General features: G+C 44.6%; 1 protein-coding gene and 1 pseudogene across 1 annotated transcript in view; one reads left to right on the forward strand and one right to left on the reverse strand.

The window, feature by feature from the left end:
- The window catches only part of SUMO1 (small ubiquitin like modifier 1), a 33,730-nt gene extending 22,634 nt beyond the window's left edge, over window positions 1-11,096 (reverse strand). The window contains exon 1 of the mRNA XM_030804183.1: window positions 10,935-11,096. Coding sequence (XP_030660043.1) covers window positions 10,935-10,946 — 12 coding nt within the window. The 5' untranslated portion in view covers window positions 10,947-11,096. The remainder of the gene's footprint in view (window positions 1-10,934) is intronic.
- An 899-nt stretch (window positions 11,097-11,995) lies between these two features.
- Window positions 11,996-12,197, forward strand: LOC100598937 (annotated as a pseudogene).
- The last annotated feature ends 14,276 nt before the right edge of the window (window positions 12,198-26,473 follow it).

Raw genomic sequence — 26,473 nt, forward strand, 5'->3', positions numbered from 1 at the left:
GAGGCTGAGGCAGGAGAATGGTGTGAACCGGGAAGACAGAGCTTGCAGTGTGTCGAGATGGCGCCACTGCACTCCATCCTGGGCAGCAGAGCAAGACTCCATCTCAAAAAAAAAAAATTAAATTAAAATTAAAATTAAAGAAAAAGCGCTTCTCTTTTTAAAGATACATACTGAAATATTTACAGATGAAATGATTCAATATTTAGAAATGGCTTCAAAATAATATGGGGGAGTATAATGGGATGCTGTAGATTATAGGCCAAGAGGAGGCCACAAGGATTCATTATAATACAGTACATTTAAACATAAATAAAAAAATTCATTAAATTCACTCCAGCCAGGCACGGTTGCTCATGCCTGTAATTCCAGCACTTTGGGAGGCCAAGACAGGCGGATCATGAGGTCAGGAGATCAAGACTATCCTGGCTAACACGGTGAAACCCCATCTCTACTGAAAATACAAAAAAATTAGCCAGGTGTGGTGTCAGGCGCCTGTAGTCCCAGCTACTCAGGAGGCTGAGGCAGGAGAACGGTGTGAACCCAGGAGGTGGAGTTTGCAGTGAGCCGAGATCACACCACTGCATTCCAGCCTGGACGACAGAGCAAGACTGTCTCGAAAAGAAAAAAAAGTCACTCCAAGCTTCAAATTCTATATATATCAATTTATTTTATTTCCTAATGAAGAAAGCTCAAAAAGTGTTAAACAGGGTAATTCTAATGCACCATTAAAAGGGAAAAACCCAAAATTACAGTGAAGTCACTTCCCTTAAATAATTTACCACAATTCCATTTTATTTATTTATTTATTTTGAGTCTCGCTGTGTCACCCAGGCTGGAGTGCAGTGGCACGATCTTGGCTCACTGCAAACTCCGCCTCCTGAGTAGCTGGGACTACAGGCACACGCCACCACACCCAGCTAAATTTTGTATTTTTTGGTAGAGACAGGGTTTCACCATGTTGCCCAGGCTGGTCTCGCACTCTTGCGCTCAAGCAATCTGCCCGCCTCGGCCTCCCAAGTGCTGGGATTACAGGCGTGAGCCACTGCACCAGGCCCACAATTCTAAAAACACAAAAATATATGTATATTTTCATCTTCATGCTGCATATGTTCAAACTTAGTAAGACGGTACTAGAGATTTAGAACAGAACTGACCAGATTTAACTGTATAACTTCAAGGTGTAGGTCAAAGCTGTCAACACAATGGGCGTCTGAAAATTTACATTCAACCCTGAATGGTAAACACTAGTCACGCACAGATAGCTTCTCAGGAACTAAAAACTATAACTAAAAACTTTACTGGTTGTGTAAACCTTACCCTTTGAGTCTAGACCTATGCTAAGCCTAGAACAAACCAGTTTGATTGCATCCAAAAGTACTAGCAAACAGACTTAGAAGTATGACAGACATTGTTAATTACCTATCTGATATCTATTTTCCCTTTCTTCCTTACAAAGGGAAACCTAAATTTACCCAGATAAAAAACGTATTTCCCAGCTTCTTTTATACCCATTTTGGCCAAAGAGATATAAAGTGACATACTTTTTCCCTTTGCTTCTCCCTTTTCTCCTGTCTGGAACACAAAGTAGCTTTTTTGTGCCCACAAGTAGACAAGCACCAAAGTGAAAGACTGCTGTTAAGGATGGAGAAGAAAATAATATGAAGGAACTGTGGAGCTACCACATCAGCCCTGAGCTACTTTTGTCTACGCTTCTTGTTTTATGAGGAAAAAAAAAATTGTTTAACCTACAATAAATCAAATTTTGTTATTCAGCCCAAAAGTAATCCTGAAATAGAAGGTGCTATAAAAGGTATAAGTTTGGCTCATATTAAAAACAGGCACTAGGCCGGGCGCGGTGGCTCACGCTTGTAATCCCATCACTTTGGGAGGCCGAGGCGGACGGATCACAAGGTCAGGAGATCGAGACCACGGTGAAACCCCGTCTCTACTAAAAATACAAAAAAATTAGCCGGGCGTGGTGGCGGGCGCCTGTAGTCCCAGTTACTCGGAGAGGCTGAGGCAGGAGAATGGCGTGAACTCGGGAGGCGGAGCTTGCAGTGAGCCGAGATTGCGCCACTGCACTCCAGCCTGGGCGACAGAGAGAGACTCCATCTCAAAAAAAAAAAAAAAAACAGGTGCCAGAAAATTCCTCAATGGGCATCAAAAGCAGAATGAATAAGTAAATTGAGTATACTGCATTCCACACAATGGAATGCCACACAGCAATGATATTTAATAACATACAACTATTTACAATAATAATGAAGGAAACTCTAAACAGTGCTGGGCAAAAGAACCAACACACAGAGATACATACTGTATGATTTCACTTATAAAATGTTATGCTGTATAAAAACAGACAAAACTATTCAACTTGTTAAGTCTATACAGCGGTTCTTTATCTGAGTGCTGGTTGCATGGACGTGTTCAGTTTGTGAAAGTTCAGCAAACCATACACTCTTGTGCACTTTTTTGTAGGTATATTACTCTTTGGTAAAACCTTTAAAAATAACTGGCCCTAGATATTGAGAACAACCAGTCCAGCAAACAAAACTCCACCCTTCCTTCCTTCCTTCCTTCAGGTCTTTTCCTTCAGATCCTCATTAGCTCAGAAAAGGCAACTGAATGCAAAAATAGCCAAAAATATATAACCGATACAATGTATCTTTAAGTAAACATAGTCATGTTGCAGGAATTATCCAAATTTTAAACTGTAAAACTAACGTGCTCAATAACAGTATCTGTGTGAACTTTTCCCCATGACTCTTGTAAAGAAACAGAATATCAGCCGGGATGGCGCAGTGGCTCACGCCTGTAATCCCAGCACTTTGGGAGGCCAAGGCGGTCAGATCACACGAGATCGGGAGTTCGAGACCCGCCTGACCAACATGGAGAAGCCCCATCTTTACTAAAAAAAAATATATATATATATATATATGAAATTAGTCGGGTGCTGTGGCTCACACCTGTAATCCCAGCACTTTGGGAGGCCAAGGCAGGCGGATCATGAAGTCAGGAGATTAAGACCATCCTGGCTAACACGGTGAAACCCCGTCTCTACTAAAAATACAAAAACTTAGCCAGGCGTGGTGGTGCGTGCCTGTAATCCCAGCTACTCAGGAGGCTGAGGCAGGAGAAATGCTTGAACCCAGGAGGCAGAGGTTGCAGTGGGCAGAGATCACGCCATTGTGCTCCAGCTGAGACTCTGTCTCAAAAAAAAAAAAAAAAAATTAGCCAGGCATGGTGGCACATGCCTGTAATCTCAGCTACTCGGGAGGCTGTGGCGGGAGAATCGCTTGAACCCGGGCGGCAGAGGTTGCGGTGAGCCAAGATGGCGCCATTGCATTCCAACCTAGGCAACAAGAGCAAAACTCTGTCTCAAAAAGAATTAATTAAATTAAATAGAATATCAGCATTATATATATATATATATATATATATATTTTTTTTTTTTTTTTTTTTTTTTTTTTTTAAATCACAACTTCAGGGAATTCCAAAATGGAATGCTAAAGATGTCTTAATAAAAAATTAACTGGGCCAGGCACTGTGGCTCATGCCTGTAATCCCTGCATTTTGCAAGGCCAAGGCAGGCAGATCACCTGAGGTCAAGAGTTCAGGACCAGCCTAGCCAATATGATGAAATTTCGTCTCTACAAAGATCAAAAATTAGCTGAGCATGATTGCAGGTGCCTGTAATCCCAGCTACTTGGGAGGCTGAGGTGGGAGAATCGCTTGAACCTGGGAGGCAGAGGTTGCAGTGAGTCGAGATGGCACCACTGCACTCCAGACTGGGTGACAGAGCGAGACTCCGTCTCAAAAAAAAAAAAAAAAAGATCATCGGCCTCTCTTCCTTTATCCGCCATCATGGTGTGTGCTTGACTCCACTTCTTGCCACGTCTTCTCAGAAGACTTTCAAGGTTAAGTGATCCCTGGCCAAGAAACAAAAGCAAAATCGACCCATTCCCCAGTGGATTCGGATGAAAACTGGTAATAAAATCAGGTAAAACTCCAAAAGGAGACATTGGAGAAGAACCAAGCTGGGTTATAAGGCATTGCATGATGCAACATACTTATGCTGTCTGAAGGTCACAATCATGTTACCATATCGAGCTGAAAATGTCACCACTATCTAGAGAGTTGGACATGTTTTATTGGGAATCTATTTTCTCTCTGAATCTGTTATGAACGTGTTGGTTGGCTAGGTTTCAGTAATAAACATGTGAGACCTTTCACTTAAAAAAAAAAAAAAAAAATCATCCTTAACCATCCCAATGTCCTGGAAGAAGTAAATGATTCAACTTTGGATATAGTTACCAGGTCTATTGCTAACAGAAGTAAAGATGAAGAAGGTATGCAAAAATATCATAAGAGAAAAACTATTCCATGGCAACCAGCCCTGCCTCAATAACAAAACAACATCAAGAGGACTGAAAGAGGAGGAGGAAGGTACCTGCTGTTTCATGTTTTTGAGGCGACCTTCCAATTCTAGGGCCTAGAATCGTTCTATGAACATTGTGACATTCAATAAACATTTGTTGAATGAATCTGGCCACTCTCCTTTAAAACATTTTTTACTAATTATCCACTCAATGTGCTAAGCATTACAGGAAAAAGAGGATAAATAAAGCCTGATGTAATGGAGAAAAGACACTTAGAATGTAAATAACTGGCAATGCGGTGGCTCACGCCTGTAATCCCAGCACTCTGGGAGGCCGAGGCGGGTGGATCACTTGAAGTCAGGAGTTCAAGACCAATCTGGCCAACATGGGGAAACCCGGTCACTACTAAAAATATAAAAACTAGCCGTGCTTGGTGACACACATCTGTAATCCCAGCTACTCGAGAGGCTGAGGCAGGAGAATCACTTGAACCAGGAGGCAGAGGTTGCAGTGAGCCAAGATCATGCCACTGCACTCCAGCCTGGGCCATAGAGCGAGACTCCATCTCAAAAAAAAAAAAAAAAATAAAGGAATGTAAATAACTGTAACACTACATGTTAAAAATTATGAAAGAGATACCCTAACTGCCTTCAGGACTAAAGGATGTCATGAGTTGACAACTACTTAATAGTTCTGAAATCTGAACTACTAAATCTTAATGAGTACTCTAATCATAACATTCATATTCAATTTTTAAACTACTAGTAAAGTTTGTTTAGATAATGCTACAATCTATACATTTGTAACATCCACTAGCAGGACCTCATGTCTATCAGAGCGGACACAGTATTCTTTTTCTCCTAGGGCATGAAATGCTTAACTACATACTCAAGTAATAACTACAGTTTAACATACCTATTCTATAATATAAATAGTAGTACACATAATTACGAATTTTAATACACAACCAGTTCATCATATGCTCCTGCTACCTCAAGCAAAGAATTTCTAAAATCAGTAAAAATCAATAGCAGGGAGCTATATAGAACACTGCAGGGAATAATACTATCATGGCAGGAAAAATACAATTAATGTAGATTAAAGATAACTGCAAATTCTTTGTTACTCCTCCCATTGAGAAACAGTGTCTAAATAAATGCCTTTCCCTTGAATCTGGCTGACCTTAGTGATTTGAGTGGCCAACAGAATTACAGAAGTGACTTCCAAGGCTAGGTTGTAGGAGCCTTGCTATTTCCACCCAGGTTCTCTTGGAACACCTATTCTCTCTGTGATCCCTGAGCCATTAAGTCTGAATACCCTGGGGTCTCCATGGTGAGATCACATGATGAAACCACTAAGAAAGGCTCTGAGACTATATGGAGACACTTGCCTCATCCAGTCTCATCTCACCTGACAACTAGCTGTTCCAGCCCCCAGCCACTTGAGTCATCTCAGCTGAGGCCCCACACACCAAGAAGCAGAGGTGAGTCTAATCCACGGAGCCCTGTCCAAATTGCAGATTTATGAGCAAAATAAATGGCTGTTGTTTTAAGTCACAAAATTTTGAGGTAATGTATCAGATAATCAGAATTACACAATGCTTCCAAATCCTTGACTAAAGATAAAAGGAAATCATTCAATCTCTCTTCCGGGAGTGTTAATACAGATTCAGTTAGAGTGGAACAATCAGTCATCCAATTGCTACAATTAACAGACTTGAATTGAAGTGCTGACCAAGTTACCTTTGATGATTTTGGTATAAAAAAGAAACACTATAAACTTAAATATCAGAAAGGAGGAAGGGGAAAATATTTGTACAAATTACCCTTATCCTTTTGATATTAAGCTTCTGGTTCTGTATGAGTGCTCTGTTTTGCTGCAAGGTGAGACTGGGCTAAAGGAAAACACCTAATCAGATTTGTTACTGGTTAAAGGATGGTCCTTAACCATTTTGAGGAATCACGTACCCCTGATGAGACTATGGGTCCTTTCTCCTATTTAAAAAATATATATATATATGGCCGGGCTCATGTCTATAATCCCAGCACTTTGGGAGGCCAAGACAGGCAGATCACCTGAGGTCAGGAGTTCGAGACCAGCCTGGTGAAATCCCATCTCTACAAAGATTACAAAAATTAGCCGGGTGTGGCGGCATGCGCCTATAATCCCAGCTACTAGGGAGGCTGAGGCAGGAGAATCAGTTGAACCTAGGAGGCAGAGGTTGCCGTAACCGAGATCACACCACACTGCACTCCAGCCTGGGCAATTGAGCAATGCTCCATCTTAAAAAAAAAAATACATATGCACAAATACTCACAAAACACTCCATAAAATGTAAGCGAACTTTCAGTCTTTATAGTCTATGGGCCTTAGGTTTAGAACTTGTTTTAAAGGATTATTTAATAATGGTACACAAATCCACTAGATGATGTCGGAATTCTTAAAATTATAAAGAAGTGGGTTTTTTGGTTTTTTTTGTTTTGTTTTGTTTTGCTGCGCACGGCACCTCATGCCTGTAATCCCAGCACTTTGGGAGGCTGAGGCGGGCGGATCACAAGGTCAGGAGTTCGAGACAGCCTGGCCAATATGCTGAAACCCCGTCTCTACTAAAAATACAAAACAATTAGCCGGGCACGGTGGCTAATTTTTTGTGACTCCATCTCAGAAAAAAAAAAAAAAAAAAAAGTTTTTTGTTTTCCTTTACTTTTTTTTTTTTTTTTTTTTGGTGGAGGGGGGGACAGAGTCTTGCTCTGTCACCCAGGCTGGAATGCAGTGGCATGATCTCGGCTCACTGCAACCTCCACCTCCCGAGCTCAAGCGATCATCCCGCCTCAGACTCCCAAGTAGCTGGGATTATAGGCATGAGCCACCAGGCCCAGCTAATTTTTGTATTTTTAGTAAAGACGTGCTTTCGTCATGTTGGCCAGGCTGGTCTCAAAGTCCTGACCTCAAGTGATCCACCCACTTTAGTCTCCCAAAGTAGTGGGATTACAGGCGTAAGCCATTAAGAAGTGTTTCACTCAAATTCCAAAAACAATCATTTTTTCATTAATCAATGGAGAACCCAGCAATTGAAGTCTTGTGTGTAATGTCCACCGATTTTAGCCTTAAGTTATTACTCAATTTCACTATTTTAGCACCAGACAATAACCTTCTGAGAGGTACCTCAGAAAACACATCACTCTAAAATAACTTGATTCAAATTAAGGTTGTCTTCTTAGGACAGTGGTTTAGTCTCAAGCTGATATTAAACAATACAGGATTTGGAAATTCTTGCTCTCACTTATAAACCTCTTAAAATTAAGGGTTCAGCTTTATAACTCTTTAAGTCTTAGCACTCAACACTGAATTTGTACTGGGTCTTGTTTGTTTTGAGTCAGGGTCTCTATCGCCCAGGCTGGAGTACAGTGGCATGATCTTGGCTCACTGCAACCTCAACCTCCCAGGCTCAGGTGATCCTCCCATGTCAACCTCCTGAGTAGCTGGGACTACAGGTACAGGCCATCATGCCTGGCTAATTTTATTTTTTGTAGAGACGACGTCTCTCTATGTTGCCCAGGCTGGTCTCAAACTCCTGAGCTCAAGCAATACTCCCCCACTTTAGCCTCCCAAAGTGCTAGGATTACAGGTGTGAGCCGCCGCACCCGGCCAATGTACTGAGTCTTTTTTTTTTTTAAACGGAGTCTCACTCTGTCACCCAGGCTGGAGTGCAGTGGAGTGATCTCCACTCACTGCAACCTCCGCCTCCCGGGTTTAAGCAGTTCTCCTGCCTCAGCCTCCTGAGTAGTTGGGATTACAGGTACGCACCACCACGCCCGGCTATTTTTTGTATTTTTAGTAGAGACGGGGTTTCACCATGTTAGTCAGGCTGGTCTCGAACTCCTGACCTCGTGATCCACCCAACTTGGCCTCCCAAAGTGCTGGGATTACAGGCATGAGCCACCGCACCCGGCAAGTCCTAATGATGTTGGTCAATCAGCCTACAGCAACAGTTCTCAAACTTTTTGTTCTCAGGAATCTTACACTTAAATTTATTTAGAATCCCATAAAGCTTTTGTTAGGTTGGTTACATCTATTGATGTTTACAGTATTAAACACTGAAAACTGGGAAATGTCTTAAACACTAATTCATTTTAAAATACCAACAAACCTGTTATATGTTAACAAATATATATTTTTATTAAAAATATTTTTCAGGCCGGGCACAGTGGCTCACGCTTGTAATCCCAGCACTTTGGGAGGCCGAGGCGGGCGGATCACAAGGTCAGGAGATCGAGACCACGGTGAAACCCCGTCTCTACTAAAAATACAAAAAATTAGCCGGGCGTGGTGGCGGGCGCCTGTAGTCCCAGCTACTCGGAGAGGCTGAGGCAGGAGAATGGCGTGAACCCGGGAGGCGGAGCTTGCAGTGAGCCGAGATTGCGCCACTGCACTCCAGCCTGGGCGACAGAGCGAGACTCCGTCTCAAAAAAATATATATATATATTTTTCAAAACAAAATTAATGAAAGAGTGGGACTGTTACACATTTTTGCAAATCTCTTTAATGTCTGGCTTAATAAAAACAGCTAGATTTTCACATCTGCTTCCACATTTGTTTTATCACAAGTCATGTTAGTTTCTAGAAATGTCCATTGAACACTTATGAAAGAATGACAGTGAAAAAGACAAATAATGTCCTAGTATGAACATGAAATAAAAGAATCTATTTGTATCCTAGGTGCTTCATTTCTTTATGTCTCTCTTAAATAACCTCACTTCAAAATGGAGCAATAAATTCTAATTTTATAATTATTGATGTTGCTCTTCCATCAGTCTACAATAAATTTCAAAACGCTTCCTAGACGCTTCTGAGAAGCAAAATAAAAGGCTGACGAAACTAAGCATTTACATCTATACTTTTCTTCCTAGTAACCAAGTAAACAACTACCTAGGGAAACACTTACAATGCCCACTTGGGAATTAATCTAGATTATTAGTAAGTAGATCCATCCAAAATTAATCTAGATTATGGTTAAGCTTTAAAATGTTAAGTGTACATTTTGTACAATAGTACCAATCTGCAAAAACCTCACTTGCTCTCACCAAATGGTATAAAACTGGGTTAAAAGCCAAGGGAATAAGTGTGTTAAATTTAAAAGTTCAAGTACATCATGGAGTTGAATGAAAAATAGTTTTCTGAATAACTACCATTAAACGAGTAAAAGTCCAAAAATAATGTAAAAAGTCAAAGTCGGCCGGGAGCGGTGGCTCAGGCCTGTAATTCCAGCACTTTGGGAGGCTGAGGCGGGCGGATCACGAGGTCAGGCGATCGAGACCAGTCTGGCCAATATGGTGAAACCCCGTCTCTACTAAAAATATAAAAATTAGCTGGGTGTGGTGGTGAGTGCCTGCAATCCCAGCTACTCGGGAGGCTGAGGCCCGAAAATTGCTTGAACCCAGGAGGCGGGAGGGTGCAGTGAGTTGAGATCGCACCACTGCACTCCAGCCTGGCGACACAGCGAGACTCCGTCTCAAAAAAAAAAAAAGTCAAAGTCGTCTGAGCAAACAAAAGACCAGACAAAAACTTTATGAATTAAAAACTAGCCATAAAGCTGTTTAATTAGAACAGGATGAGGAAGAAAAGGGGAAATCGATGATTCCTGATTAAGTGCAAATCCCAAGTAAATTATTGATACTAACAGTGAGCTGGAGCACTTTGCCTTAGCAGGCAACTTTCTGCAAATATTCTGCAACTACTCTACATACACAAAGTTTTCCTATGCTTTTCCTCAAAAATATGAGTCTTCTTCAGGTTAATGCCCAGGTGAGATGCTTTTTGTTGCTCTAGCAGTTTAGTTCTATTTTCTTTCTTGGTTATTATGAATGCTCTCTTACAACTGGAGAGCTAGGATGAACCAATCCCGACTAAGAAACGGGAAAGTACAGTAAAGAGGCGACGGCTCTGCATCCCCACACGGAAAAAGACTCACAGGAGAGCAGCGGCATCCTTGCCCTAGCTCCAGTCCGAACGGAGGCAGGATTCCCAACAACATTGGACGTCTCCCTCCCTCGCCGCCCCACGCCCTCCCGACGAAGCAGCAAAAAGTGGAGAGTCCAGCCGCTTCTCAGGGCCACGGAGCCTCCCAGTCAGGGATTCTCTCCCGTTACATAACTGAGGCCTAGGGCCCTGCTTCTGCGATCAGTCCTCTGGAGGGACACAGACAGGTTCTCCAGGGACCCTCTCAGGGAGGTGGAAGCGGGGCTCTGCACCTGGTCGACCCGGGAGAGAGAAGTGGGACGACATGAGGGAGGCCGCGACCAGAGGCGTTGGGGTACAGGGGGTGATGAGCGAGCCGGGAGAAGGGAGGGCGGCTCCGGGAGCCCCGCAGCAGGCCCCGGCACCTCCGGCCCTAGTCGGCTCCTCTCCCTCGCCTGCCTAGTCCCCACCGGCCGCCCCCTCCCCCATTCCGCGCGCCCCTCCCCCGCGCCTACATCCCCCGACCCCAGCCTAGCAGCAGGCAGACCTGCAGGGAAGGCCCTGGCCACCGCCGTCGGATGGCTCCCAGCCCGGTACCTGGTCAGACATGATGACGGTGGCTTCACCCGGGGGTCTCCGCACAGCAGCGGCCTCGGGTAAGCAGAACCTCGCTCCGGGGTTTACAAATCCTTCTCCCTTGCCCACAGCACAACACCGCGGCTGCAGTAACTTCCGCTACGCCTCGCGTCACTTCCGCTTCGCGCAGGGAGGAGGGAGAGAGAAGAGAGGAAAGACAAGGCGGGAAATGGGTGGGGGAGCAGCCAAGAGGAGGGGCAGGCTGTGCGGCTGCTTTGCCGGTGGTCGCGCGGGTGAACGGCAGTTTTGTCAGCTCCTTCAAGGACCAGGTCCTGCGCATCAGTACTAGGGCCATCCCCCAGGAGCAAAGGTCCTGGCTCCATGTCTCAATGTTTGGAGCGACTCTCACAGCCTAGATTGCTCTCTCCCTTACACCTGGCGCGTCTCTGACGACTGAGCCGAGGTACTTCTTTTGTCTCCTCCCAGTCTCGCTCATCAATCCCCCACCCCCAAATATGTTTGTTTGAATGCCGGTACTTCTAGCTCTAGAACCAACATTTTCGGTTAACCGGCACCCTTGCCAAACACATGACCGTGATTTAAAACAAGAAAGCAACGACCCAACACAATCTTGATGGCTGCTGATACTAAAGACCGCTGCTGAAAGTTCTAAATTGGGAGTGGGTAATTCCAACCCTTGAATTGGTTGCTTTGAGTTAAGGTTAAAGAATGATTCTAATTGGCAGGGCGCCGTGGCTCACGCCTGTAATCCCACCACTTTGGGAGGCCAAGGCGGGCGGATCACCTGAGATCAGGAGTTCAAGACCAGCCTGGCCAACACGGTGAAACCACGTCTCTACTAAAAATACAAAAATTAGCCAGGCGTGGTGGCTGGCGCCTATAATCCCAGCTACTAGGGAGGCTGAGGCTGGAGAATCGCTTGAACCCGGGAGGAGGAGGTTGCAGTGAGCCGAGATCCGCACCATTGCACTGCAGCCTGGGCGACAAGAGCAAAACTCCCCTCTCAAAAAAAAAAGGTTGGGGGGCGATTCCGTCCCCCTCGCATGGGGAAGCAGGCTCGGACCGGCCCGCGGAGCTGCAGCAGCCCTTTGCGCCCTCCTTGCCCTCCCCACCAACATCATGCTCCAATTCCTGCTTGGATTTACATTGGGCAACGTGGTTGGAATGTATCTGGCTCAGAACTATGACATACCAAACCTGGCTAAAAAACTTGAAGAAATTAAAAAGGACTAGGATGCCAAGAAGAAACCCACTACTTCATGAGAATGCCTCCAGCACTGCCTTCGGGATACACTGATTCTACTGCTCTTGAGGGCCTCCTTTACCATCTGAACCAAAAGCTTTTGTTTTCATCTTCGGGCTCTGGGCTCTTCTTTGCTAGATCCTGTATTTTTAGCTTTAGAGCAAACAAAATTGGCCTCAATTTGAGAACTACCCTACGTTTCCAACATACTCACCTCTTCCCATATTCCCTTTCCAACTGCATGGGAGGTTCTAAGACTGGAATTATGGTGCTAGATAGTAAACATGACTTTTAATGAAAAAAAAAAAGAATGATTCTTCTTAGATTTCTTCTGTAAAACACAATGGCCCTACTGGCATACACAATGGCCCTATGGGCATACTCATGGAGGATAAGAATATAAACAAATAGAATTGAGAATCCTGAAATAAATCAATAGCCCTCACATTTACATCAACAAAAACACCAAGACAAATCAATGGTGAAAGAAGTCTTTCCAACAGTTGGTACTACCACTACTGGACATCCACATGCAAAAGAATGACTTCGTTTTTTTTTGTTGTTGTTTGCTGTTTTGTTTTTTTGATCGCCGTCTCAAAAACAAACAAACAAACAAACAAACAAAACACAAGGAGGCCGGGCACCATGGCTCACACCTGTAATCCCAGCACTTTAGGAGGCCCAGGTGGGCAGATCTCTTGAGCCCAGGAGTTCAAGACCAGCCTGGGCAACATGTTGCAGTGTGCCAAGATCATCCCACTCCACTCCAGCCTGGGCAACAGAGTGAGACCTTGTCTCAAAAAAAAAAAAAAGCGATCAGGCGCGGTGCTTCACACCTGTAATCCCAGCACTTTGGGAGGCCAAGACAGGCAGATCACTTGAGATCAGGAGTTGGAGACCAGGCTGGCCAACATGGTGAAACCCCATCTCTACTAAAAATGCAAAAGCTAGCCAGGCTTGGTGGCTCAGGCCTGTAATCCCAGTTACTCGGGAGACTGAGGCAGGAGAATCGCTTGAACCTGGGAAGCGGAGGAGGCTGCAGTGAGCTGAGATCACGCCATTGCGCTCCAGCTTGAGACTGGGTGACAGAGCGAGACTCCGTCTCAAAAAAAAAAAAAAAACAAGGAGATACCATTTTATACCCACTAGAAGGGCTATGTTCAAAAAGACAGAAAATAACAAGTGTTGACAAGGCTATGGAGAAATTAGAACCCTTATACCCTGCTAGTAGGAATATAAAATGCTTTAGGCTAGGCATGGTGGCACTGGCCTATAGTCCTAGCTACTTGGGAGGCTGAGGCAGAAGGATCCCTTGAGGCCAGGAGGTGGAAGCCTTAGTGTGCTATGCTATGATCAAGCCTGTGAGCCAATGCACTATAGCCTGGACAACACAGCAAGACCCTGTCTCAAAAAAAAAAAAGTTTTGAAAAACAGTCTGTCAGTTCCCAAAATTGTGAAACATAAAGTCACCATAAGATCCAGAAATTGGCCAGGCACGGTGGCTCACGCCTGTAATCCCAGCACTTTGGGAGGCCAAGGCGGGCAGATCACGAGGTCAGGAGATTGAGACCATCCTGGCTAACACAGTGAAACCCCGTCTCTACTAAAAATACAAAAAATTAGCTGGCCGTGGTGGTGGACGCCTGTAGTCCCAGGTACTGGGGAGGCTGAGGCAGGAGAATGGCTTGAACCCAGGAGGCAGAGCTTGCAGTGAGCCGAGATTGTGCCACTGCACTCCAGCCTGGGTGACAGAGCGAGACTCTGTCTCAAAAAAAAAAAAAAAAAAAAAAGACCCAGAAATTTCACTCCTAGGTATATACCCAAGAGAATTGAAAACATATATCCATTCCAGACTCAGTGGCACATGCCTGTAATCCCAGCACTTTGGGAGGCCAAGGCAGGAGGATGCCTTGAGGCCAAGAGTTCAAGATTACAGTGAGCTATGATTGCATTCTAGCCTGGGCAGCACAGTGAGACCCTGTGATATGGTTTGGCTCTGTGTCCCCACCCAAATCTCATGTCCAGTTGTAATTTCCAATGTTGGGGGAGGGACTTGGGAGGTGAATGAATAATGGGGACAGATTTTCCCCTTGCTGTTCTCAATATAGTGAGTGACTTCTCACGAGATCTGGTTGCTTAAAAGTGCGTAGTACTTTCCCCTTCACTCTCTTTTTCTCCTGCTCTCATGTGAAGAAGGTGATAGCTTCCCCTTTGCCTTGGTCCATGATTGTAAGTTTCCTGAGGCCTTCCAGTCATGCTTCCTGTTAGGCCTGCAGACCTATGAGTCAATTAAACCTCTTTTCTTCATGAATTACCCAGTCTAAGGCAGCTCTTTACAGCAATGTGAGAACAGACTAATACACTCTGTTTCTAAAAATAAAAATAAAACATATAACAAAAACATGTACACTAATGTTCAAAGCAACGTTAGTGAGCTACTGCTCCAGCCTACTACTAGGGCTGAGGTAATTTAGGGATGAAAAGGGAGAGTGACTGCTGATGGGTACAGAGTTCCTTTTGGAAGTGATGAAAATGCTCTAAAATTGATTGGTGATGGTTGCACAGCTATATGAATATACTAAAAATTATATGTTTTAAAGAGATGAGCAGTATATGCTGATTATGTCAGTAAAACCATTATATTAAAAAAAAATACAATGGCCTTGAAAAGAGCTGCTAGTAACAGGTGAAGAGGATTATTAAGGGAGACTACATCCAAGCAAGTTGGTCGGGAAAAGCTTCCAAAATAAATACATAAATAACATCTAAATTGAAGGTCAGAGAGTATGCTGAAATAAGCTAGAGCAGCAGTAGTTCTTTTTTTTTTTTTTTTTTGAGACAGATTCTCGCTCTGTTGCCCAGGCTGGAGTGCAGTGGCGCAATCTTGGCTCACTGCAACCTCCGCCTCCCAGGTTCATGCCATTCTTCTGGGACTACAGGCGCCCGCCACCATGCCTGGCTAATTTTTTTGTATTTTTAGTAGAGACGGAGTTTCACCATGTTAGCCAGGATGGTCTTGACCTCCTGACCTCGTGATCCGCCCGCCTCGGCCTCCCAAAGCGCTGGGATTACAGGCGTGAGCCACCGCCGCCAGACAAAATATTTGTTTTTTTTTTTTTTTTTTTTTTTTTTGGAGACGGAGTCTTGCTCTGTCGCCCAGGCTAGAGTGCAGTGGCGCGATCTCGGCTCACTGCAAGCTCCGCCTCCCGGGTTCACGCCATTCTCCTGCCTCAGCCTCCCGAGTAGCTGGGACTACAGGCGCCCGCCAACACGCCCGGCTAATTTTTTTGTATTTTTAGTAGAGACGGGGTTTCACCGTGTTAGCCAGGATGGTCTCGATCTCCTGACCTCGTGATCCGCCTGCCTCGGCCTCCCAAAGTGCTGGGATTACAGGCTTGAGCCACCGTGCCCGGCCTAAAATATTTGTTTTTAATTGGGTTAAAGGAGAAAAGATACAGAGTAAAAGATTCAACTTCCTACTGTGATTTTTTTCCACTTATTTTTAGAGCCAAAATATAACTTAGATGTTCATTTGATTGGTGATTTTTGGACCTGGCCTAGTTTTTTGTTTCTGATTTCAAAAGTTGTAAGTTGTATTTATTTTTATCAAATTTGCGAATAAATTTCATTAAAATGTTTACTAACATCAGAGTAAATTTTTCTGGAAATCAAAAGAAAAATGGCCCATTCAGATGAAAGATGAACTAATCAAGGAAAAACATTAATAGAAGTATACCTAAACAAAGTATTTGACCTAAGTCACTATATCTCATAAAACTTGCTCTACAAAGCTGGAACATAGCAACAGTCATATATCTTATTTTTCCTTCTGAAATAAAAACGGTTTGACCCTAAGTATGAATGAAATCTCCTGGGCTCAAATTTCAGTATAATTCCTCTAGTTGATTATGTTAGACCCCTCAGAGAAATTATTTCAAAAACAGTAATTCGATTGTACAACCCTAATCAAATATATTCTAGGAACAAGAAGTATAAATCTTAAACTGGTTTGATAATAATAATGTTTGTATTGTTATCTTGAAACATATATCAAGTATAAAGAAAAGCATATACTTTTTTTTTTTTTTAAGACAGAGTCTTGCTCTGTGGCCCAGGCTGGAGTGCAGTGGCACAATCTTGGCTCACTGCAACTTCTGCCTCCTGGGCTCAGGTAATCCTCCCACCTCAGCCTTCCAAGTAGCTGGGACTACAGGTTTGTGCCAGCACACCCGGCTAATCTTTTGTATTTTTTCTAGCAGTGAGGTCTTACCACGTTGCCCAGGCTGGTCTCACACTTGTGAGCTCAATGAATCCACCTGCCTCAGCCTCCCAAAGTGCTGGGATTACAGGCATGAGCCACCGCTCCATACCTAATATTTTCATTATTATTTAATTTGAAGTATATTTTAATGTTCCCTGATGTTCTTCTTTTTTAAAGAATTTTTTTAAAGATGGGGTCTTGCTATGTTGCCCAAGCTGTTTTTGAACTGCTGGGCTCACAGGATCTTCCTGCCTCAGTCTCCAGAGTAGCTGAGATTATAGGCGTGTGCCACCATATCCAGCTGTAATTTCTTCTTTGACTCACACATTATTTGGAAGTTTATCCCTAAATTTAAAAGTATGTAGAAATTTTCTAATATCTCTTTGTTATTAATGTCTACCTTAATTTCACTGTGGTCAAAGAACACACTTTATATGATCTGAAATTTGTCGAGACTTACTATAAGGCCTAGCATATGCTCAGTTTTGGTAAGTGATCCATGTGTACCTGAGGAAAAAATGTTTATTCTTCAGCTGAACACTAGTTTTTGTTTCCTCAACCCAACAGCCCTGCTTAGCTACTCTTGCCCACTGCTTTTTGCCCAGTTTCTCATCTCACCCATCACCTTTGGGTCAGTAAATTCCACAAGGGGAAAAGTAGCACCAAAGTAGGATTCACTTCTCTGAGCTTCTCTTCTCTCTGTGATTTTCCCCCTAAATCCTCATTGCCTTGGTAAGTCTCAGATGCCTTAAAACAAGTATGTTTCTCTCTCTCTCTCTCTTTTTTTTTTTTGGTCTACTTTTTCTGGTTGCTCTCAACAAGAAAATTGGCCCAAAATAGGCTAGTCTCCCACTGCAAGCAGCAGCACTTCCCAAGAGACCTAGTTTCTTAAAAGAGTTGCATTGCTTCAAAAGAAACCATAATTCCAGGCCGGGCGCCTGGAATCCCAGCACTTTGGGAGGCCGAGGCGGGCGGATCACGAGCTCAGGAGATCGAGACCATCCTGGCTAACACAGTGAAACCCATCTCTACTAAAAATACAAAAAATTAGCCAGGCGTGGTGGCACACGCCTGTAGTCCCAGCTACTTGGGAGGCTGAGGCAGGAGACTCTCTTGAACCCGGGAGGCAGAGGTTGCAGTGAGCCAAGATCATGCCACTGCACTCCAGCTTGGTCAACAGAGTGGGACTCTGTCTCAAAAAAAAAAAAAAAAAAAAAGAATTCTGAATGGAAAGAGTCACAAATACAGAGTCAAAAATACCTTAAGCCTCCAATGTTTGATGAGCACAAAGTAGGCTGTCAAACCTGAACAAACCCCAAAAATGTCATGATGTACAATGTCCACTTCAGATAAAACCAAGGAAAATAACAGAAAAAGAGAACCTCCTAGTGGGCAACAATAAGAAGCCTTGAGAGTGATGGACAAAGGATCCCCTCCCAAGGACCAGAATTAAGGTCTAAACAAGGCCACACTCCCCACAGCAAGGATTAAGGTTTCTTTGACCAATTACTGCTGCATGCCTCCCATTCTTCTCCTTCCAAATGGGAACTGAATTGTAGATGCTCTGTCCCTGTTCCACTGTTGCTTACTGAGTTTGTGGGACAGACATCTTGCCTCCTTAGTTCATAGGTCTCTAGATCAAAAGAGATCCGTACTTTAGGCATACTAAAGCAACTGCCCCACAGCTGCAGTGGTTCACACCTGTAATCCCAGCACTTTGGAGGCCGAGGCAGACAGATCACCTGAGGTTAGGAGTTCGAGACCAGGCTAGCCAACATGGTGAAAGCCTGTCTCTACTAAAAATACAAAAATTAGCCAGGCGTGGTGGCATGCACCTGTAATCCCAGCTACTTGGGAGGCTAAGACAGGAGAATCGCTTGAACCCGGGAGGCAGAGGTTGCAGTGAGCCGAAATGGCACCATTGCACTCCAGCCTGGGTGACAGAGCAAGACTCCATCTTAAAAAAAAAAAAAAAAAAATTACACTTCCTGCTGCTTGGGTGAGGTTTTTTTTTTTTTTTTTTTTTTTTGAGACAGAGTCTTGCTCTGTCGCCCAGGCTGGAGTGCAGTGGCGCAATCTCGGCTCACTGCAAGCTCCGCCTCCCAGTTTCACGCTATTCTCCTGCCTCAGCCTCTCCGAGTAGCTGGGACTACAGGCACCCGCCACCACGCCCGGCTAATTTTTTTGTATTTTTAGTAGAGACGGGGTTTCACTGTGGTCTCGATCTCCTGACCTCGTGATCCGCCCGCCTCGGCCTCCCAAAGTGCTGGGATTACAAGCGTGAGCCACCGCGCCCGGCCTTGGGTGAGGTCTTGTGACTAGTATTGACCAGTGAATTAAGACTGGAAGTGACGAATGTCATTTACAGGAGGACACATAACAGAACATGTAATTGACAGTGTAAAACCATTCAATACCCTGTTTTCCTCTGGTACTAAGTTCAGCACCTTTGGGGACAGTGGCTGCACCATTAGCCTGAGAGTCTGAGTGACTGTGATGAGTAGAGCCCCCTACTTTTGCCAACACACAATAGACATGCAGTCTGAGCAAGAAACACGAAGCCATTATTGTTTCATATTCTGGCCTATCCTGACTGATACGTAGGGTTTTTTTGTTTTTGTTTTTTTTTTTAATGGAGTCTCACTCTGTTGCCTAGGCTGGAGTGCAGTGGCGCGATCTTGGCTCACTGCAACCTCTGCCTCCAGGGTTCAAGCGATTCTCCTGCCTCAGCCTCCCAAGTAGCTGTGACTACAGGTGCCTGCCACCAAGCTGGACTAACTTTTGTATTTTTAGTAGAGACGGAGTTTCACCATATTGGCCAGGCTGGCCTCAAACTCCCGACCTTGTGATCCCCCTGCCTTAGCCTCCCAAAGCGCTGAGATTACAGGCATGAGCCACCATGCCCAGCCTACACAGTCTAAATAAAATCACAAGAGTTCCTACTGCACCCTATTTGTACACAATGATTTCCCACTTACCCTACATTTATACAAAAAAAGTGCAACTTGTGAAGTTTTGTAAGAGAAAGATTTGTTTTAATAAACTAAAAGAACAAATCAGGCCGGGCGCGGTGGCTCACGCTTGTAATCCCAGCACTTTGGGAGGCCGAGGCGGGTGGATCACAAAGTCAGGAGATCGAGACCACGGTGAAACCCCGTCTCTACTAAAAATACAAAAAATTAGCCGGGCGTGGTGGCGGGCGCCTGTAGTCCCAGCTACTCGGAGAGGCTGAGGCAGGAGAATGGCGTGAACCTGGGAGGCGGAGCTTGCAGTGAGCCGAGATTGCGCCACTGCACTCCAGCCTGGGCGACAGACCGAGACTCCATCTCAAAAAAAAAAAAAAAAAAAAGAACAAATCAAGCAGGGCGTGGTGGCTTACACCTCTCCTGAGGCCAGGAGTTCAAGACCCAGGAGTCGGAGGTTGCAGTGAGCCACTGCACTCCAGCCTGGGCGACAGAGCAGGACTCTATCTCGGGAAAAAAAAAAAAAAAGAGCAAATCAATGACTGCGCACAGTGGTGTGCACCCGTAATCCCAGCCACTCAGGAGGCTGAGGCAGGAGGATCCTGTAAGCCCAGGAGTTCAAGACCAATGTGGGCAACATAGCAAGACCCCACCTCACAAATAAATCAATTAATTAATTAAAAATAAAGAGGGAAAATCAAAACCACAATGTAATACCACTTCACATGCACTAAAGTGGATATAATTTAAAAAAATAGAAAATAGCCGGGCACGGTGGCTCACGCCTGTAATCCCAGCACTTTGGGAGCCCAAGGCAGATGGATCATGAGGTCAGGAGATCGAGACCATCCTGGCTAACATGGTGAAACCCCATCTCTACTAAAAAATACAAAAAATTAGCCGGGCATTGCCGGGCGCGGTGGCTCACACCTGTAATCCCAGCACTTTGGGAGGCCGAGGCGGGTGGATCACAAGGTCAGGAGATCCAGACCACGGTGAAACCCCGTCTCTACTAAAAATACAAAAAAAATTAGCTGGGCGTGCTGGCGGGCACCTGTAGTCCCAGCTACTCGGGAGGCTGAGGCAGGAGAATGGCGTGAACCTGGGAGGTGGAGCTTGCAGTGAGCCGAGATTGCACCACTGCACTCTAGCCTGGACAACTGAGCAAGACTCCGTCTTAAAAAAAAAAAAAGAAAAGAATATGTATTGGTGAGGATATGGAGAAATTGGAACCCTCATACATAGCTAATGGGAATCAAAAATGGGGCAGTGCCTATGGAAAACAGTTTGGCAGTTCCCAAAGAAGTTAAATATAGAATTAACATATGACACAGAAATTTCCCGGCTAGTTATATATCCAAAAGTAACAAAAACATATCTTTGCAAGGAAACTTGTATACAAATGTTTATAGCAACATCATTCATAATAGTGAAAAGGTGGAAACAATTCAAATGTCCACCAACAAATGAATGGATAAACAAATTATGGTATATCCTTACAAAGGATTATTACTCAGTCATAAAACACAATGAAGTGCTACAACTTGGATGAGACTTGAAAACATTATGCCACGTGAAAGAAGCTGGGCACAAGAGGTCATATATTATATGATTCCTCTACAAAAAATGCAAAAATTAGCTGGGCATAGTGGCACAGGCCTGTGGTCCCAGCTGCTTGGGAGACTAAGGTTGCAGGATTGCTTGAGTCTGGGAGGTAGAGGTTGCAGGGATCCAAGATCGCACCACTGCATTCTAGCCTGGGTGACAAAGCAGGACTCTGTCTTGGGAAAAAAAAAAAAAACTTAAACAAAAAAAGTGTAATCAAGTGTGAAAAGATAGCTGATTCTTACATTTTTTATTCTAATGCTCATCCCCATGAAAAGAAGGTCAGCATCGCTAATAATAGCATCTCTAAGAATTGCAAATTAAAATGAGATACAATGTTTACATATCTGTTTTGCAAAGATTAAAATAATAAATAATGCCCAGTATCGTTGATATGGTTTGGCTCTGTGTCCCCATCCAAATCTCATTTTGTAGCTCCCATAAGTCCCACGTGTTGTGGGTGGGACCTGGCAGGAGATGATTCAATTATGGGGGTGAGTCTTGCCTGGGCTGTTCTCATGATAGTAAGTCTCATGAGATCTTATGGTATTATAAGAGGGACTTACCCTGCACAAGCTCTCTTTGCCTGCTGCCATCCACATAAAATGTGGCTTCCTCCTCCTTGCCCTCCACCATGATTGTGAGGCCTCCCTAGCCATGTGGAACTATAAGTCATTACCTCTTTCTTTGTAAATTGCCCAGTCTCGGGTATGTCTTTATCGGCAGCATGAAAGCAAACTAATACAATCGTCAAGGTTTGAAAAATGGGCACTCTCAATCAAGAATGGTAGGAGAGTAGACAGTACAATTGTATTAAAGGGCAACTTGAAAACATCTGTCAAAATTTTATACATACATACAAATTTTACACAGGACAATTTATCTTCTAAGAATTTATTATTCAGTAATACACATTTATAAACATATATATTCAAGGATGTTCTTTTTAGCATTATTGGTGATAGCTAATAAACTGTATACAATTACGTGCCTATTAATGGCAATCAGATAATTATGCCTATTAATGGGAATCAGATAAATCATGCTACATCCCTAGAATAGAATCCTGTGCAGAGATGGGGTTTCACCATGTTGGCCAGGCTGATCTCGAACTCCGGACCTTATGATCCACCCACCTCAGCCTACCAAAGTGCTGGGATTACAGGCCTGAGCCACCGCGCCCAGCTGTATTATTTCTACTATTCATTTACTCGCTTAACAAATAATTGTTTAGCTCCTGCCATGAGCCAGGCACACTGGTCTAGGTACTGAGGAGAGTAGTGTTTTAGTGAGAAGATAACTAGCTACTAACAAATAAATAGAAAATCTCAAAGTCTCCACAAAGTAAAGCTTTATTTGTCATTCACATCATAGTCTGACTTGGGTGTTCAGTAAGCATCCTTTATTTATTTATTTATTTTTTAACCCTCCCAGGTTCACGCCATTCTCCTGCCTCAGCCTCCCAAGTAGCTGGGAGTACAGGCACCTGCCACCGAGCCCAGCTAATTTTTTTGTATTTTTAGTAGAGACGGGGTTTCACCATGTTGGCCAGGCAGGTCTCGAACTCCTGACCTCGTGATCCACCCACCTCGGCCTCTCAAAGTGCTGGGATTACAGACGTGAGCCACCGCGCCTGGCCAGTAAGCATCCTTTAATATTCTGGTGTAAGGAATCAAGTTGGTCTCCTACCAACTTGTGCTGGCACTATCTTGTCATGCAAGCATCTGCAAACATTTTTTGTAAAGGGACAGATAGCAAATGTTTTAGGCTTTTGTGTCACAACTATTCAATTCTGCTATTGAAGCACGAACACAGCCATAGACAATATGTAATTGAATGAGCATTACTGTGTTCCAATAAAACTTTATTTACAAAAACAGAATATTAGCCGGACGTGGTGACAGGCGCCTGTAGTCCCAGCTACTCCAGAGGCTGAGGCAGGAGAATCGCTTGAACCCGGGAGGCAGAGGTTACAGTGAGCCAAGATCACACCTCTGCACTCCAGCCTGGGTGATAGAGCAAGACTCTGTCTCAAAAACAAACAAACAAACAAACAAACAGATTGTGAGCTAAATTTGATGCATGGGCCATGATTTGCCAATCCCTGTTGTAGGATGTCCTCGGAGTCTTGAACTGATTCTCTTTGCATTCAAGAGGTCAATGGAAAGCATGAGAAAAAAAGGAAGAAAGAAAAAGCATGAGGAAGGCCTAGAAATGACCTGACTTCAACCCTCTCTCATTGGCCAGAATCCAAACACAATGTCACAACTAAATGTCACTTGTGACCCAGTGAAAGGAAAAGAGAGAAACAGTCTGCCCTTTTCCTTACCAAATATTCTGTTTCTTTTTTCTTTTTTTTTCTGGCAGAGTCTTGCTCTGTTGCCCAGGCTGGAGTGCAGTGGTGTGCTCTCAGCTCACTGTAACTTCTGCCTCCTGGGTTCAAGTGATTCTCCTGCCTCAGCCTCCCGAGTAGATAGGACCACAGGCACCTGCCATCACAACTGGCTAATTTTTGTATTTTTAGTAGAGACGGGGTTTCACCATATTGACCAGCTTGGTCTCAAACGCCTGACCTCATGATCCGACCGCCTCAGCCTCCCAAAGTGCTGGGATTACAAGCATGAGCCACCACGCCCGACCCCCTCAGATATGGCTTTCTATTATCTGGTGACCTGTGAACTAAAAACACAATCTGCCCATATACACCCACACCCGTGATAATGCAACATAGACAGGAAAACTGGGAAAAAACGTCGTCATTCAGAATAAGGAAGAATTGAGGACACATGGGTCACTGGACCACAGCAATTTTGAAATCCCACTGGGTAAGTATTGTGAAGGCCCCTTCACAATGGGTCAGCTCTACTGGTGGGCTCTCAGAGTTCACATCGTGGGGATGTCCTCACTTCACGCAAGCTCCAACATTCTGTGTGAGGCAATTGTCTACATGGATGTTCTCCCTCTTGTCAAGTTCTGACACCATGGTTGGGCCTTTCCTTCACAGGACACCCTCTTCACACTAGTCAGGCTCTGACATTCCTCTTCAGGTGACACCATGTTGACACTTAGTCAACTTGGCCCTAGCTAATGGCTTTGGGGCTAAATTGTTCAGAAAGGGAAAGAGAGAAAAAAGAAGAGAGAAAGGGATAAGGGGAAGAGAAAAAATAAAACTTTTCTTAATTTCTTACTATTAGGGCTAGAAGCAGTCAGCATTTCCTGTTTTCAAGGCCCCCAACTTTTTTATTCTATTCCCTTTCATTTCTGCTTACAAACCCAGGAATTCTTTCTTTCTTTTTTTGAGACGGCGTCTCGCTCTGTCGCCCAGGCTGGAGTGCAGTGGCGCAATCTCGGCTCACTGCAAGCTCTGCCTCCCGGGTTCACGCCATTCTCTTGCCTCAGCCTCTCCGAGTAGCTGGGACTACAGGCGCCCGCCACCACGCCAGGCTAATTTTTTGTATTTTTAGTAGAGACGGGGTTTCACCATGGTCTCGATCTCCTGACCTTGTGATCCACCCGCCTCGGCCTCCCAGAGTGCTGGGATTACAAGCATGAGCCACCGCGCCCGGCCCCCAGGAAACTTTTAAACTGAAATAGAAACTCAACTGAAACAGATACCCTTGATTTGCATAGGGCCCATAGGGTAAAGTGAGGGAAAGACATTGAGGTTCATACTAGTACTGATTTGATGGCAAAAAGTCCTCGGAAAATGCTGGACTGCCCAGAAAGACAATAGCATCATGAGAAAAAACCATCATGCATCTAGTTGCATGAGCCAGACCAAACAAAAAGGCTGGCTGTTAGAACACATGGTCAGAGGTTTGAGCCTATTTCTGTCCATCTCCCAACATATTATCCTAGTAGCCTGATTTCTCCAAGCACCCATGGTCTCTGGAAAAAAAGGACTCTGGCAAAAAGAAAAATATGTGACACAAGGGGCCAACAACTCTGAAAGAACAAATTAGAAGGCACAAAAGTTGATTCCCTGTTGGCTGGAAAGGGACATCAACCCATGAAGGTAGCGATATAGAGAAGGTGGGCAATGGTGTGGGCAGCACCTGCGTTCAACAAAGTGGAAGCAGTCAATAGAGTAGAGGTCTGCAATACCAGCAGACACCAGAGCAAGAAAATACAGCGCTGTAGGCCAGGCATGGTGGCTCCCGCCTGTAATCCCAGCACTTTGGGAGGCTGAGGCGGGCGGATCACCTGAGGTCAGGAGTTCAAAACCAGCCTGGCCAACATGGTGAACCCCTGTCTCTACAAAAACACAAAAATTAGCCAAGCATAATGGTGTGTGTCTGTAATACCAGCTACTGTGGAGGCTGAGGCGGGAGAATTGCCTGAACCCGGGAGGTGGAAGTTCCAGTGAGCCAAGATCACATCATTGCACCCCAGCCTGGGCGACACAGCGAGACTCCGTCTCAAAAAAAAAAAAGAAAATATAGCACTGTACATGGCAGGTCAGTGTATGATAGAAACAATTTCCAGCCGGGCGCGGTGGCTCAAGCCTGTAATCCTAGCACTTTGGGAGGCCGAGGCGGGCTGGATCACGAGGTCAGGAGATCGAGACCAGCCTGGCTAACACGGTGAAACCCCGTCTCTACTAAAAATACAAAAAAAAATTAGCCGGACATGTTGGCGGGCGCCTGTAGTCCCAGCTACTCGGGAGGCTGAGGCAGGAGAATGGCGTGAACCCCGGAGGCGGAGCTTGCAGTGAGCCAAGATCATGCCACTGCACTCCAGCCTGGGGGACAGAGCAAGACTCCGTCTCAAAAAAAAAAAAAAAAACAGAAACAATTTCCATGTCCATCTTCTGGGTACTCCTAAAGGAAACTATGAGGAAGATTGTATGATCTTGCATTACTTATCTGAGAAGGGAAATAAGAGTAATAATAAGTAGAGAGATTTTTACATGTTTCTTTCACTGCTGTGTCCCTAGTGCCTGTAAGAATGGCTGGCACAGGCGGGCGTGGTGGCTCATGCCTGTAAATAAGAATAATAATAAGTAGAGAGATTTTTACACGTTTCTTTCACTGCTGTGTCCCTAGTGCCTGTAAGAATGGCTGGCACAGGCGGGCGCGGTGGCTCATGCCTGTAATCCCAGCACTTTGGGAGGCTGAGGTGGGCGGATCACCTGAGGTTGGGAGTTTGAGACCACCCTGATCAACATGGAGAAACTCCGTCTCTACTAAAAATACAAAATTAGCTGGGTGTGGTGGCCTGTAATCCCAGCTGCTCAGGAGGCTGAGGCAGGGGAATTGATTGAACCCAGGAGGCAGAGGTTGCAGTGAGCGGGAGATCGTGCCATTGCACTCTCCAGCCTGGGCACTGGGCAATAAGAGCGAAACTCCATCTCAAAAAAAAAAAAAAAATGCCTGGCACAGGCTGGGTGCAGTGGCTCACGCCTGTAATCTAGCACTTTGGGAGGCCGAGGTGGGTGGATCACAATGTCAGGAGTTCGAGACCAGCC

The sequence above is a fragment of the Nomascus leucogenys genome, chromosome 22a (genome assembly GCF_006542625.1).
Source record: "Nomascus leucogenys isolate Asia chromosome 22a, Asia_NLE_v1, whole genome shotgun sequence".
NCBI lineage: Eukaryota > Metazoa > Chordata > Mammalia > Primates > Hylobatidae > Nomascus > Nomascus leucogenys.